This window comes from Diorhabda carinulata, chromosome 4, assembly GCF_026250575.1.
Source record: "Diorhabda carinulata isolate Delta chromosome 4, icDioCari1.1, whole genome shotgun sequence".
In the NCBI taxonomy this organism is placed as follows: domain Eukaryota; kingdom Metazoa; phylum Arthropoda; class Insecta; order Coleoptera; family Chrysomelidae; genus Diorhabda; species Diorhabda carinulata.
Genome location: NC_079463.1, coordinates 28,089,834 through 28,107,021, shown reverse-complemented (window position 1 = coordinate 28,107,021; position 17,188 = coordinate 28,089,834). Strand labels below are relative to the sequence as shown.

The following is a 17,188-nucleotide window of genomic DNA, read 5'->3' as shown; positions in this document are numbered from 1 at the left end:
TATGTAAGGATTAGTATGACGCAAATAAGATGTCATTACTAAATAAAACATTATTAATACAATAAAACAGCAAGTTTTGCAAATAATTTTAAATATGTAATGCTGAATCAATAGCATAGTCCGATATAAATACTAAATGTTTAATTATCTGTAGAAATAGACTATCACGACGAAAAGTAAAATGTGTGATTATGATAAAGCAAAGATAGAAGATTTCTGGTCATTTCTTCCTCTCGGTTTAGATAAATTTTGATTACTTTCACCCTGACCACTAGAAATGAACGAGGAAAATTTGTATTCTAATAGTCTATATTCCGAGATAAACTCGGGAAACTACTACTTTAACGAATGTCTCAAAACATAAATACTAAAAATAAATGGAACACAATCACAGAATATAATCTTCACGTTAAACAAGAAAAAACTGAACCTGCAAATATATAGTTGCTATGTATAAGGTCCAGAATGTCAATTTATCGGGACTCCTTCCTTTGGAGAAATGCAAGCCTGTGGAATCGGCTACCAAATCACGTCATTCTACTTCAACATAGAGAAATTCAAGATCAATATCCACATGCATTTCTGTACGGCATGTACCACTCAAACTACTAAGGTGTAATATGTTTTATATTCTTGGGCTTGCTTTTTATATGAAAAAATACATGAAACAAAGTAGTCTTCTTCATAAAGACATTGATGGTTTATAGATCTAGAATAAAATAGGGGAGAAGTCTTATTGTACCACAGTATGTCCCCAGATAGAACTAGATTTGAAATGATAATAAAAAAAATTCCTTCGGGATTATCCTTCAATGAGGATTCATAGGATATAAAGGTAGAAATCGTAGTTTTGGAAAATGTTCAAAAATATTTCAAATTTACTTACCCAATATCAAGCCATTTATGAAAATATCATTTTTATAAGAATCATCTTCGTATTTTAAATTATCGAACGTTGCCAAAGTTTGATTGCATGTGTTTTCTAATAAAGAAGGTTCAAATGCACTAATGCCATTATATCCTAAAAATTGAATAAACAATCCAGATATGAGGCAAAGATTTTTACTATCGGCATTAGTATCGTATAGATGTTCTCCTGCTTTCAAAATGAATTCGAAATTTTTAATTTGTTCACAAAATTTAACCAAAACTTCGTCTTTATCCTTCGATAAATGATAAGCTACCTTCTCGGAATATTTAAGAACATCCGAAAACTTGCAGGATTCTGAAAGGAATTACAAGTTGCATTCAATCAAGCTAAACACTATAAACAATATAAATTGTCAAAAATAGAATTAATTTTCCTCAATTGGAAAAAAAATTATTGTTTAAGTGACGACATATTTTTTTACCGGAATTTATTTTTTCGGCGAACATTTTAATCAACTCCTCGTACTTCTCTTTCTTAGTAACAGACGACTTAAAAGAATGTGTAGTGAAGTGGCACTGCAGCTCATTTTTAAAATAATAAACTCCTCTTAATAAACGGTGATCTTCTTGAAACATTTGTTTTTCGTATTCCATTTTAGTAGACTCTATCAATATATTGTACAGCTTTGGCAACATATTGTAATAATTTTCCTGTGTTTTTGAGTTGAAATCCTAGAAAACATATTAAAATTAGAGATTAAGATAATTAGTGAGCAATCAGAGTGTGATTTCAAAAGTAACTTGAACTAGTATAGTCTAATAGAATGAGGATTAAAATTACAATCCAAAAGGCAATCTCCCAAAAACTAACTAAAAATATATAATATAATATATTTTATTCTCTTTTTATCAGCAGTTTGGGCTAACTTGAACAAGCCCCCATACTTTGTTGTTTCTATCTTTAATCTTTAAAAATGGCTTAAAACATAAGAAATTAAAATTGATTGTACAAAATCACATTGGGCTTGGGAGGCACCTCGAAGGAGTAGTACTAATACCGTGGAAAGTGGGACACAACAACCCCAGAAAAATAGCTTCGTATGTGAGGAGTCTACGTATTTTGGAAGCAGAACAATGAGATGTAGAGTCTTGTACAAAATATCTTCTAGGTATAGGTGCTGAAAAGCCAAAACGGCTCCCCACATCAGTATATATTCCAGTCAATTTTACATATTTCAATCTATACATTTTTGGTTAAATTTTTTTTTTCATATCTTTTTAATCTTTAAAAAAAACTTTCAAGTTATCTTTCAGTCGTTTCTTTCCAACTCCTACAAAAAAATTAAATTCAAAATTTTTTACTCATAAATCTTTCAAATATCCACTAACATTAACTTATATTTAAAAATGAAGTTTTGGTAATTTGGGATGGTAATTTGAATCTCCATTTTATTAGGCTACGAATAAATAAGATAGTGCTGAGAATACTCATAATGGTAAAATTATAAATACCTTTTCATTAATGAAAGCCTCGGCGTAATAAGTCAATGTTTTAGCACATTCGTAAGCTTCTTTCTGTATGTATTTATGAAAAACAAGACCAGCTTCATCTAAATGACTTCAAATCAAATGAAAAAATAATTGAGCATATATTTTTCAATTGGATAAAATATCAAAATTATCTTATAAGTATATCTTCAATCACAATTCGTATTGATAAAAATATGAAGTTTGAAACCAGGTTTAACAAAGGAGGTATAAATTATATTTGTGCATCTGTAGGGATACACTGGAAGAAGTTAACAACTTGAAATACTTAGGAACAAAAATGGATTGCCAAGGAAATGAAGAAATAAAAATAAATACTAGAATACAAAGTGCAGTACTATATTTCCGAGTATAATTCTGAACGTCTTACAAACTTCTTCCAGATTCCATTATTTTTTTCATCTGCTTTCTCCTGGTATTGTTTCTTTAGGTCTTTACTCTTAGCTTATTGATTCTTATAGTCTTGCATTCTATGTTATTTTCCTAAATATTTTTATTTTTTTGTTTCTCCCTTACCATCACTGTCAATGTTACAAGAAAATGGTAACTTCCTATATTGTACCCTCTTATTACCCTTATATCTTTTATCTTATTCAGTGCGCTTCTTTCAACCAGGCAAAGATCAATGGTAAATCTAGTTTTAGGCTGTTGTATATTTTTCCATAATTTATATAGATTATCCTTATTATTGCATGATTTTATAATTCCTTTAGTAATCCAGGATATCCTTGGTTTATTGACATCTTTTATCATTTTTGATTGCCATATTCATGCAAATTTGAATTTCACTACTCAATGCAATACATCTGGGTACTTTATAATTTTCTTTTGAGGTCCGTAGTTACTATTAGAGGAAAATGATTTTTTTGCCATCTGCTTTAATAAAATTATTGTCTTTGCATGAACTTTCCGATTAATTCTCTAACCTTATAGATATCCAAGTGATAAATAACTGATAAATTTGCATTTGAATGAATTAGATGAATTTCAGCTGCATTGAACGTTGTACATTTACAAAATGGTTAAATAAAACTTATCCTTGCAAAAGACCTTAATATATTATAGTAGAACATTAGATTATGGAATTGTACCTTTTGATTAGTAATAAACAAAATATAGAACCAGTTAAGTTGGAATTTCAGGAACCATTGGTGATATTCATACTGAACACACTGTTTACACCACCACTACACCAACACTCACAATTACAATGTCTGGTAAACTGTTTAATTTCAGTTTACCTTCACCCTCTCAAGACGATAACTTGGTTATTTTAACGGGCACCAGACAGTGTAATTGTGAGCGTTGGTGTGTGGTAGTGTAAATTGTGTGTTCATTATAGAACCAGTGACTGAATAAAAAATTAGTCGAGATAACTTACCCGTTTGATATCAAATGTTGTAACAAAATCACACTGGCTTGACATCGTTCCTTGTCGGATTGACATAATTGATAGATATCTTCAATCATTTGTCGTTGTTGTTTGTTGACATAAATTATTCGATGAATAACATTTCCGAACTACAATCAATCCATTGAAATTAAAATCCATTAAAATTTGAAACTGATACGTAACCATATATAAATATACGTCAAATGAACAAAAATTTTGTCAATCAAGATAACAAAATATTACACACTATCTATAGTTATAATGCATAAATTATTAAGATTGTGAGGAAATCGATATGCGATCAGAGTTAGTTCCAAGGGAAACAACTTTCGAATTTTAAAAAAGAATTACAGAGGAATTCATTAATAAGATGGATAGACTTTTAAAGTTAAACTCTGAAGAAACAAACATGAACGTGAATTGGCAAAATATAATCGAAAAGTATTTTGGAGACAGGAAATACTAACACTACAAATAAAAAACAACATGAAGACTGTGAAAAAGCTATACGTGAACAAAAATGGTAAGAGTAATATGGCTAGCGACAAAAAAATGGAAGATCATGAGAAATATAGAACAATAGAAACAATACAAAAAAATATGAATTGAATAAACATCAAAATAAAAAAAGCTACAGTGAAGGCAGATATCAGGGCGATGGAACAACATTTTAAAATATATTCTGAGAAAATGATTTGAACACAATAGGGGGTTTTTACAGACGGAGTAGAGGAAAAAGACAAGCACTGCTCAATGAAGCAGAGGATACCATTAAAAAATTGAAACTAAAATATGAAAGAGGACCAGATGAGATCATCAACGAGATGGTAAAATAAAACTACTGAATAGACTACACTAGTCAATAGAGTTAGCCTGGAAAAACAAACAAATGCCAGGCGGATGGAAGAGTGGAGCAATATGGCCAATATTCTAAAAAGGAATCCCAAAAATGTGCTCTAATTACAGACCCGTCACCCTACAAAATTTTTACTTCCATCGTTAACACAAGATATATAAAGAGTATACGGAAACTCATTTTGAGAATTTCAATGATTTTGTTCCTGGAGATCAACAATAGTTATTCATAATTTAAATCAAATTATAGAAATATCAAAATATAAATATCCACATTCTATTTATACACTTCAAACAAGCTTTCGACAGTCTAAAAAGAGATTAAAAGAATTGTCAAATCTACAGTTTCCAAAACCATTAATAGAGGTCACCAGAATGATGATGACTGAATGTAACGGACTATCAACAACTCTATTTAATATAACACTAGATGCCAATCCCATAATCCAAGACAAAAGATATACTGGCCAACAAAACTAAAATGAGGTGTTGAGAAGATCTTCTCACTGGAGAAGTCTCATCAAGATATAAGCGAGGTTTTTATTATCATTGTAGTCTCCAAGTCAACAAAGTAACCTATAGAATTGTTAATTCTGATTGTTTTTATTTTTTTTTTAACTCCATCTATTACACAATCTGTCCTTGTGAAGGAAAATAAGTATTTGGTATGACTGTTTAAAGAAAAATGAAAGGGATTGTCCCAATGAAAATACCCATATAATCTTCTAATATCTGAACTATCTTTCATTAGCTGGTTGGCGAACATATTAGTATGCACTTTGACACTATATTTTCACTATACTTCTTAATCTCCTTCTTTACTGGTGGAATATTTAGATCTTTGGAACAAACAACTTGGCGTTCACTATAATTCAAAGCACTTTACTTAGAAACCTTTCCAAAATGGGTAGATTTGGGTTGCTTGTCTTACCCCATAACTGGATACTCTATGTCCAGAGAGGAATAAGCATTACTTTGTATAATAACACTATTGGATTTAGATAATTAGGATCTTCTGCCAATCATTCAGTATAATTTATGTAACTGTAGACCAAATTATTTTTTCTTTACAAATATATGTTTTGGCCAATTTAATTTACGATCTAGATGTATACCAAGATGTATTTAATTGTTTATTGTTGAATTTCAGAGGAAGATAATTTTCTGCTTTATTTGTGAAGGTTATATGAACTGATTTACTCTCTTTTGTTTTCATTCATTACATTATTTTGTAAATTTTGCATAATGTTCAGTGCAGTCTGTAAGTTGTAAGATGCTGTCGTTGGATCTACGTGTGATAATATGGTACTATCATCGGGTGTAGGTCTGAACATACTTCCTTGGGGGACGCCTGCTTGAATTGGTCGTATTCCCGTGTACGCATTTTTGTGTTAAATTAAAAAGTGTCTCTTGTTCAAGTAAGACTTTGGATTTCCAAATATGTCATAGGGTAGAATTTTTTTTTTCAGTTTAGATAGTAGCCCCAAATGCCAAACCTTATTGAATGATTGAAATATGTCTAAGAATGCTGCAGAGCAGTATCTTTCTCCCACGAGATCTTTGTGTATTCAATTTACTACTATGGCTGCCATCATTTGTCTGTCCGTGTTATTCTTCTATTATTCTTGATCTCTAGTCTTTATGTTTGTCATTAAATTACCAGCAGCAATAAATCTGTTTTCCAATGTGCGAAAGACTTACAAAAAAGGTAAGAATCCAGTACTAATTTTTTTGTTTCCTCTCTAGCATGATCCTATTGCCGAGAATTAGTAAATATGTTACTTCATATCTTCTCAGTTTGTTTGATATCCCTAATACCTGATTTCTAAAGAATTTTTATACGAACTTACCTCGTTTGCAAGCTGCGTCTTCCTTATCCCATATCGATTATTCCTCAAAACTATTAAACGAGATTCGTTATTAAATGTTTCTGCTATTTCAATAACCAATGGATGTTTCAATTGTAAAACGTTTTGTGTAATTCTTCTTGTAACATCGCACCTAATAAATTACAATCAACTTAATCAACAGCAAATTTTATTACATAAAGTACTCATTTTATATTACTAACCATGGAACTGGCGTTTTTTCCAGAATATTTTTCACAGTTAGAAGTCTCATTTCTATGCAACTCACATGTTTTAGGATAACTTCAATGGCTGTTATCCAACTCTCCCCAAATTCTATGAGGGTATTAATCTCTTTTACGAATACAGTGTCTGGATCTATATTATTTTGTAACATGAAAGTATACAAAAAGTTTTTCAAAAAATTCTCATATTGATCTGGAGGCATCGACAACTGTACTAGAGTACTTGTAAGAGCATTCGGACCCTGCAAGTATTAAAAATATAATGAATATATGGAAAGCTATAAACATAGAGACGAGATTTGAAATTAATATCCCATGGCTATAAAAGAGTTTCAAGTCATTCTATGAATCCAAATATTAATGAATCAAATTAAAAATACCTACCTCTAAATATTCGTTCAACTTGACACAGATTCCAAATTTGTTCTTTAATGTTCGTAGAATTTTCAAACCTTCAATAATACCAGAAAGATCTTCAAAGCCTCTATTCGCTATACAGTGTCGTTGGAATGAAATACAATTCTTTTTTGGTACATTTATCATTTTCATTATATCTTCTACCATTACTATGCTGTTTTCGGGAAAATTGACAGAATCTCGTTTTTCCATGTGGTATATTTTATCTAGCAGCCAATTGACAAAAAGAAACAGAGCAGACGGGAGGTATGTCATAGTAATGGGAATGAACGTTGGCAAAAACGGTTGTACTAAATCCCAAGGTAACTAAAATATTTAATAATTGCTGTTAAATATAATTGTCATATAATTATAAGACACAACCATATTTAAACGAAAAAGTCAAGAGGGTGACAAAGAAAGAATATAAGAACTGTAATAAATATCCATCTTCCAAAATGATAAAATATTTATCATTAAATAGAGACCAGTGAAAACTTGTATCAAGGTGGTTTTTTTACATCCTTTGGTTCTAAATAGTTCGATTCTATTGATCAATTATAATTATATAAGAAGGGCTAGCCAAGTACATTTTATGATAGAGTAGTTGATTTCAAAAATGAGTTTCAATAATTGGTAGAATGTCTACTCTACTGTCCATCTTAGATCAACATTATGCAGATAGCGTTGTACAGAAACCAGTGGCTACAACAACAACGCTAAAACTTTAGAACATGATGGTGAGTGAGTACGAAACTAAAGACATTCGACATTGCAGAATCTTGAATCAAAATTGTGCTTTTTTTTTCAAATTCTTTGATTATAAATAGAGCCAGCCCATAATATAATTTTGTTAGATTAGCTGTTGCCATGTGAGCACAGTTATTTGAATGGTAGGTGAATTATAGATTCTAATGATTTTTATAACCAGCTAATCTGCATGTCCTAATCACCAACCTACAACTTAGACCGCATTTGAGGGTTGCAACCATCCAGGATTACAAAAGATAAATTCCAGTTCTTATCTGTAGCATATACCACTCTGAGTTGTTTTCAATTTATAATGGCTTTATATTCCTTGTGCTCTCATGAAGACTTTAAATAAATATATTATTGCTGAAACTTTTTTTATTGTTTATAGCAATTTTTATGCATTTGGATTATAGTGATATTGAGGATAGTTTTATTTGTTTCTGTAAATGGAACCATTTTATTATATATTGTTTGGAGAGTCGTTTTGGCTTTTTAATCACTCTGCACCTATATCTAGAAGATATTTTGCACAATATCATCACGAGAAGTTCTTCAGACTTCTTAGTTGATATGGTACACATTACCTTGCTTATTCTTGTAAATGGAACCAGTGTTGTTTTACAGGAGTTGACTGAGAGTTGCTCTTCGTCACACCAATTTTGAGTTGTATCTAGGGCCGTTTGCATCCTGGTAAAGATTATGGCTTTATGCTTGCCCCTTACTACCACTACCATATCATCGATGTAACCTAGGACAGTGAAACAGCGCTGCTAAGTACCTATAGTAAGAATTTTATCCACTACCAGTAACTCCAGTATGGGTGTAGTAGTAGTTCATGTAGTAATAGTGGTGTTTTTTTAAAATAGAGATTTCCACTTCTCGTTCTTTCAACCCCTAACGGATTGATGTGAGATGTTATCAACAGCACCCTCTAGAATTATTGTTTTTTCACGTTTTTCGTATTGCCATTCCATGTCGTCTAATTTAATATGAATTGTTTAATCCATCTGAGTATCAGTTACATACATAGACGTTAACTGAGGCCGAATATCACTTCACGAGAGTATTCAATAGATGAATATCAGGTTACAGATTACATGATACTGATTTGTTTGGAACATGAGTCTCCTAATTAATTAATGATATTGACATATTTATTTTTATCAAATCTGGTGAACTTATATATTATTTTAATGGATATGATGCTCAGCATGTTTAGTACCATACTGTGTTTAATTAGCTGAGATAATAATAATAAAATAAAAAAGATAAAAACTCATTGTACAACTACAATATTGGCGGTAAAAAGAAACATAATAGAGATAAGTTGCCGGGCAATATCATGCATGGAAGATATTATTGAGGATTACATTCCAAAGAGAGTGGAGACGAAAAGCAATCACAGGCAACTTCATTTTTAGTTGAAGTATATTCATTCAAAGCAGTTAAAAACTTACATTATTAAATATTTCTAAGATATCCCGTACGTGTTCTTCATTCAAAGAGGATTTAGCTTTGTCATCCAATCTACTGTACACTATGATGGCGTCTTGAATCCGGTACTAAAAATTATATATATAAAAAAAATATTTCTAAATGAACAAAAACAAAACTTTGATACATTTCTTAATTATTTTGGAAATTATACTTATGACGATTTTGGACAACATAATGAAAGAATTGCGCTCACACGCCGACACACAATGAAGTTGGTTCATAAATATCTCTCAGAGTAATAATATTCCAAAGTATTCAGCACTGGGTTCCACTCATTTGCTTCCAAAGAGCTCCCAGATGCATGATCCCACTTGGTACAGACCTATCACATGCCTACCCACTTTATATCATATTTACAGCTTGTATCACTAACAGAAGTTGTAGGCACGTCGAGGAAACATCTTAGCAAAGGAGCAGAAAGGTTACAGAAGAGATCACCAAGGATGCAAAGAACAACTTATCATGGACTCTGTGATACTTCGGCAACCACAGAGAGATCACCGGAATATACACACTAATCATTTTGGTAAATAACTGTCATACATCTCAATAATTATTTTAATTTAAAAGAAACAATGGAACACTTTACTTTTGTTAAGTATACAGATATACATTTAATGTATGAATTGTTTCCTCCACACTGTTTAGTGGTCAGAACATTTCCCAAACAGAGCATTGGAAGACAGACGAATGTTTGAATGTATTGATTTCAGGTTACAAGAAACAGTTGAATGTAACTTACACCACCACTCACAATTACAATGTCTGACGCGCGTTTCGATAACCAAGTTATAGTCTTCAGAGACTGAAGTTAAACTAAAATCCAATAGCTTGACTTACCTGTTTTATAGTATTTTTCCACCAATAAAGCTTCTACCAAGAAAATAATTCGAGCGGAAAATCCTCCTTGGTGGGAATCTTCACATTTATTCCTTGACTACTAAACTATGGAGACTGAAGGTAAACAATATACCTTCAGTCTCTGAAGACGATAACCTGGTTATCGAAGCGTGCGTCAGACAGTAATAGTGAGTGTTGATATAGTGGTGGTGTAAACAGTGTATTCAGTATAGTCAGTAGTTTCTGCAGCAGACCATACCTTTATTTCGAGCGTTCTTTTTACGGATAGATCAGGTTTTGCCAGTAATGAAATCATCAATTCTCACAAAATGCATTTATGGGAAACTGAGAGTCCATATTATCCAAACAAAGCATATAGTGAAGTTTGGGAAGGAATAGTTGATAGGGTCATACTTTATTGAGGGTACTTTGGCTTCGCAGAAATATTTGTATTTTTTGCAAAATAAGTTTTTGAAGCTGTTTGATGATGCGCCAATACAAACTCGAATGAATTTATGGATCATACATAATGGGGCACCTCATTATTTCAGTTTAGATTGACGACAACTTCAAATACAAGGTTTCCTGATGATGGATTGTTCGAAAATGTCCTTTTACTTTTTGGTTGTTAATAACCAACAACCTATAAATAATAATTGTGTCGTATTATCGCCGTGACCTTAGAGACTCTGGTTAGGGACAGATGCGTAGTTTTGCGAGCACTGTGCACAGTACAGTAGATCAGCTATTACTAGGAAGTAATAAAATAAAGGTGGTTTAGTGAGACATACTTTAAAAAATGGCTTCACACTCGACAAAATACACTATTTGTATTATATTTGTGGGGATTAGGTTATGAAGAAACAATGAAGGAATATAACAAGATTTGTGAAAGATTTCAATTGTACTAGTATTGCGACCAAGGCTAGCAGGATGTCATTAAAAGTACGTAAGCCGCATGCTCATTTAAATATACTAAAAAAAAACATGGGAGAGAAGTCGGAAGAGCAAAAAGAACGTTTTTATCAGGACATTATGAAGTTATCAAGGCCAATACACCGAAAACATGATGGTATTTGAGGTTTATTGAGAGAAATAACTTATGAACATAAAAAGAAAAGTAGAAGTACTATAAAATATTTTCCCATTTTTTTAATTCTTAATAAAAATTATAAATATATTTATTTGAATGATTTCATCAATTTAAACCACAGAATTTAAAAAATATCGTTTAATCGGTCTTCTAAATAAAAAAGCAAATTTTTTCACGCCGTCTAATTATCGTAATTTTATGCTTTAAATTCAAAGTCAAATTTGGGTGTTGACCATTTTATATGCTTATTATACTTATTAGGAATAAAAACTTACGTTTTTTAGATATTCTTTAACTTCAAGGAGTAAGTTACATAATGAAAAATTCGTCCATGATTGTATATTGCTTTCGCCAGTTAAAGCCATGAAAGTATCAAATTTATACAAGAGATCCAATTTAGTTCCTTTCATTTCTAACAATTCTTCTTTGTTTTCGTCCTAAATGAAATAAAAAATAGAAATGTATTAATCAATATATATATATATATATATATAAAACAGTAAATTTCAACAATACAGGTTTCATTTGAACTTATTGAATTATTTCAACTATATCATTAACATTAAATGACTTCCTTGAGTTAAAGAGATTTTTCTTTACTTGAAAACTACCGTCATTATCACGGTCCCCTCGTTTTTTGAATCCAGAAAAGCGAAACTTTGTTTATTTGAATCTCTTTAAAATGAGTGGAATTAATGGATCAGCTGTAAACACAGGGTTCTCCAGTATCGCAGCAAGAAAGGGGAACACAATAGATCCTGCGGTTCACAGTGTATATGATACCCCAAATCCATACATACATATATTGAATAGATTCATTAATTTGTAATTTTCCAGATTACAAAGTAATCGTATTGTCAGATAACTGCGGCCCCACTGTAGATGTTATCATAGTTACACCGACATACAGACATGGTGAAAAATAAAACATGTGATTGTTATAAAGCGAAGATAGGGTATTTTCTCTACAAATAAGTTACTTTCCAAAACTTACATCGGATGTGGGCGTTATTTTAGACCCGTACGTTAAAATTTTTCTGACATCTTGGAAATTCGAACAATCAACATCTGTACAACACTGTAGATTAAACCATGAATCGTTTATATCATTCATCAGATTTATCAGATCATCTATATCTTCCGAGGTACATTTGGTTTTATCGACTATCAACTGTGCTTTAGCTTTAAGAATTATAGTTGGATTTACATTGAATGTCTTAGCAAACAGTTCTGCTTCTTCGAACCTATAGAAATTAAAACATATGATATACTGTATCAAAACTGTTTTTGTTTTTTTTTATTAAAATGATAATTTATTATATATAGTCATAAAAAACTGGATATTGAATTACTACCTTCTTCTTTTAATAAGCCTCATCAGTCTGGATTCCGGATCTGTTTCATATACTGTTTGAATACGCAGCTCAGTTATTTTGTTTTCAGTAGTAATTTTAGATATAAAGACAATATCATTTTTAGCGAAATCCATCTGGACAAATTCGACTGGGTAGTTTATTTTTAGAGAAAATATTTGTCTAAAATCTAAAGAAAGAACTATAATTAACAAAATGAAAATGAAAAAATTTTCTACAAGATCCTGGTGGTGGACTTCCGGTTAGTTTATCTCAAGTAAAGTCAATTTAAAGTATTTGAAATAAACTTACTTTTATAGTTGTTCAAATATTTCTTTATTCATTATTTATGACAAACGCTCAACTTGAAATTAGTACAATTGTATTATTATAATCTCCAAACGACGCTTGGATCCCTTCAAATCATGGAAAAACGACATTTTTAGCGATGATCCAGAAAGACTTCGAAATAATGAAGAAACATCTTCAAAAGCGTTTTGAAGCAAGTCTGACTCTAAGGCACACTCTACTAAACCTAGCGTCTTCAGGTTTTCATTAAAATGACAGTGCACCGACAGGACCCCTGTTTGTAGACTGTTCTTACCTACTATCACAAGTATTAATAGAAGTCCTGCTAAGAAAATCTAGAGCTCCTTTATATATGAATCTAAATTGAATACTGAATTCGAAATCAAAACGTTTCTGATTATGACTAAAACGCCAACTGAGAAGTGGAACAGAAAAGAACAAAACCAGCATCAAGTTCTATGAGAAAACAATGAAGAAATGATAGTGGGTTGTATCCAAAATTCTTATCATATATGGAAATCATAAAACCATGTTTTCCCCCATGATTTTTAAATATTCCAAAGGAAAGAAATAATGCCCTCATGATATCTTTCACTACTTTAATTCACCTCAAATAGGAGAAAATGAAAATTCAAATGAAGTACAGACAGTCAAATAAAAATAAATGAATGGAAGGAAAAAGAAATCAAGAAGATTAAGATGCACGAAAATCATCAAGTAAAAAAGACTGCATGAGGAGCCATAGCTAGAAACAGTAAGTTTAAGTTATTGAAGCTATTGTTGCCAAAAATGAAAGCTGGAAATTTGTGAACAACATTCAGCCGATATTAAAGGAAACATAACAAGGGCGTTGATAGTAATAAGTACCAATAAGTACACAGCGCAAACACGGCAGTGTCAACCAGTACCTGATGCAGATGCTGCCTGGGCATGGGTGCTTCTAAGCATACTTGTACAAATACAAGAAGTTCCCAGATTCCCAGCTTGCAGAGGAGCAGACAAGACACATTGCTTGTCTTTTTTGAATGCCCAAGATTTGACATGACATGAGTTGGAAGCCACGCGGATCAAGGCATCACAACTGAGACCTTGGTCGAGGCAATGCTTAGATCTGAAGACAAATGGAATTCAATGACAACATTTGTCACAAAAGCCCTCCAGGATCTTCAAAGAGCGAAGTAGGACGTGTCAAAGCTGACATATAGTGTGAGGTGCCAGGCTATGTAATAACAGGCTCCCTACCCTCATGGAGAAAAACGAATTAGAAAAACAAGAAAAGCTCAACTTATCATTCTGAATTTCGAATTAACCAGCATCGATTGGAGGACGCAGGAAAAGTAATCAAGGTGAAAGAGCAAATCAGTTAATGTTGAAGTAATGCTACAGTATATAAGAGTGGAGTGGGTTTTAGAGCATGCAATCTGTATACTTCTGCCAGTACTGATTGACAGTGTAAACTGGAAGAGCTTTACTTCCACTTCAGAAAAAAAAAACATTTCAGTGTGCATATTTATTTTTGTGTCTGTATATTGTTAACAATTAAGTTGTTGACTTGCATGCCACTAAGCGTGATTTCAATGACTTTTACAACTTTGTGTAATTTGGGATGACTCATTTTATCTATAATAATAATTTGATAATTAAACCATATATTTTAAAAATTTACCTGATTCTAATAATTGCAGAAAAAAATCACCAATTTCATTAGGTTTGGTCACAACTAGTATTTTTGGATTTTCATTTTTCATCACTAGCATATCTTCGATCAGAAAATCGTAATCGATAAAGAAAATAGTCAAAGTTAGTGGACATAATAGCATTGAATTTCCTTCAAAATCGAGACACAGCACCATTCTAAAAGAAAATAGTTATTACTGTACTTAAAAAACAATATAACAAAACTTTTTGATTTTATTAACCTTTACTATACACAATAGTGTCTTTTAGTCAACAAGAGAACATCATGTACTACTACTATATTTTTATATGTAAGCTTACAAATTACAGCATTCAAGTGGCAAAGTGAAGCTGGGGTTTTTCAGACCCCATTATTAGTTTTTTCATTTCTAGTTTCTCGAGACATTTGAGAAAGTTATTCTTATACCTTAATATAAGTAATAAAAGTACAAATTTCTTATAATGGTATCAGACTACTAAAGAGCTCAAAGCAGAAATGAACTGTTTGAGATAAATAGTAAGTAAGGGAATAGTTTTGATGAACTGAGCTCGGACGATAATAAGCACTATATATAAGATCAAGACTATTCTGATATAGAGCAAATCAAAGATTCTGAGGCTGAAGAGCAGCTAGTTATTAATATATAATGAACTCAGAACAAACTATTGTGTGAATTACTCGGCTGAAATGACCAAAGGCCGATGTCATTTGAAAAACTGATCAGGCGCTTTGACTTTAACCTTTGGATAATGATTCCAAATAAGCCAATGAGACTGCAGTAGCTTGAATTCACTACCAAATAAAGACTGCACGATGGCCCCAGTCACTGTGTCAATGAAGTTCAGCAGCTATTCTTCCATGAAACCGTTATCGGATTGTCTAGTTTTACTCACGGCATGCTGAAGGGTCAATTTTACAATTTTTGGAGCCAACTCGTTGTTCTATTGGCATATAACCAGGGGTCTTGGCCTTTTAACAGGCTGGAGGTGGGTTGGAGGTAGAACCACCCTCAGAATCTTGGGCCATTAAGCCCTGTGTCTTCTCGGTAGCATTAACCTTCTTCCTTCTATTTTTTTCCACATCATTGATGTAACGACGTTTTAGCCAGGCCTTGTCAAAAGCATCAGTTAGAGCTTGGATTGGGATTCGATATGTGTCCAATAAATATTATTTTAATAGTAATAGATATATCTGCTACAAAATTTTAACCCAAGAAACTATTTATTTTGTATGAATAATGAAGAAATATGAACATGGATATACTCACTGTCCTAAGTAATACATTTTTTTGAAGTTGTAAGAATCCTGAGTTGCGACTTCCTTTGTCTCTAAATTGAAATTGGAAGTTAAGAATCCATCAGTTATTAGATGAGGATAAACAAGATCTGACAAACTTATTCTGCAATCTAATTTGCATAAACATTCTGTTACCACATTGAATTTATTTTCACTGTTGTTTGAATGTACTGTGATCCTAAGGAAAAAAATTAAATTTAATAGTTAAATTCCAGTTGAATGAATGATAATCTCATAGAATATTTCCACCAACTATATAAAAATATTAAATACTATCCCATAGTAAAGCATACCTTGAAATATTACCATTATGATAAACTATTAAAAAAGCCGCAAGTTCATCATCTTTTGAACAAGCTACTACATGTGCATTTTGAGAATGTGAATTTTCACTGGCCGATCTAAAATTTTAAAATTTATTGATAAAGATGTACTATAAAACTTCAAAGCAAGATCATTATCTTTTTATGTGCAACAAAACATCATTACTTACTCTGAATGTATTGTTTCGATGCCCTCTTCACCAATTGTGAATAATTCAACATCTCCAGTTACAAAACAGATGAGAAAGAATTGTCCATTGGAAGATATTGTTATACTTCTTATTGAAAATTGAAGGGTTGCATTAAATATTAATTGCGACATTTCTACATCTTGAAATATTTTTAGAATATCATCTATTGCAAAAAATAAATAACCATTTTTTATAACAGCATTTATGTTTATATCTGTAACCCCCTAAAACGTAAGATAAGAAATATTTAAATTAATTACACACATTTTGAGGTTTCAATAATAATAAATTGTACAAACTTGAAGTAAAATAAATGGAGCAATAATTTATTTAAATATAAGCACTAATTTAGCACTTTCACTGACATAACTATAGTAAGGTGTAGTTTACCAGGAAGTGAGGGCTTTCAAAATTTAAAACACTCTACACGTCGATCGTGTGGTCTTGGCAAGTGCAATGAACTTCTACCATTCCTTCAACCAAACCACACTTTTTTTAATAATTAGTTTTCTACTCTAATGTCGCATATTATAATTATAAACACAATTGAGAAGAGAATTTGCGGATAAACTATATTATAATACATTTCATCAGAGCTAGTTTCGTTTTATAAATGTTCAAATTGCAAAAATGTTTTGTTTAGCATAATGAAAAGAAAGTTGTAAAATTTCATAAAGAAAAAGAAAGGTAATAGAAAGAAGT

General features: G+C 31.5%; 1 protein-coding gene across 5 annotated transcripts in view; it reads right to left on the bottom strand.

The window, feature by feature from the left end:
• The window catches only part of LOC130893178 (uncharacterized), a 36,853-nt gene that overhangs the window by 18,485 nt on the left and 1,180 nt on the right, over positions 1 to 17,188 (bottom strand). For all 5 annotated transcript variants that reach the window (XM_057799060.1, XM_057799062.1, XM_057799059.1 and 2 more), the window contains 15 exons: positions 16,466 to 16,710; positions 16,266 to 16,373; positions 15,944 to 16,150; positions 14,665 to 14,852; positions 12,693 to 12,879; positions 12,332 to 12,581; positions 11,613 to 11,774; positions 9,365 to 9,469; positions 7,143 to 7,481; positions 6,738 to 7,000; positions 6,517 to 6,667; positions 3,800 to 3,939; positions 2,383 to 2,488; positions 1,353 to 1,602; positions 887 to 1,225 (listed from right to left, as the gene is read on the bottom strand). In XM_057799060.1, the coding sequence (XP_057655043.1) occupies positions 887 to 1,225; positions 1,353 to 1,602; positions 2,383 to 2,488; positions 3,800 to 3,939; positions 6,517 to 6,667; positions 6,738 to 7,000; positions 7,143 to 7,481; positions 9,365 to 9,469; positions 11,613 to 11,774; positions 12,332 to 12,581; positions 12,693 to 12,879; positions 14,665 to 14,852; positions 15,944 to 16,150; positions 16,266 to 16,373; positions 16,466 to 16,710 (3,040 nt within the window). The remainder of the gene's footprint in view (positions 1 to 886; positions 1,226 to 1,352; positions 1,603 to 2,382; positions 2,489 to 3,799; positions 3,940 to 6,516; positions 6,668 to 6,737; positions 7,001 to 7,142; positions 7,482 to 9,364; positions 9,470 to 11,612; positions 11,775 to 12,331; positions 12,582 to 12,692; positions 12,880 to 14,664; positions 14,853 to 15,943; positions 16,151 to 16,265; positions 16,374 to 16,465; positions 16,711 to 17,188) is intronic.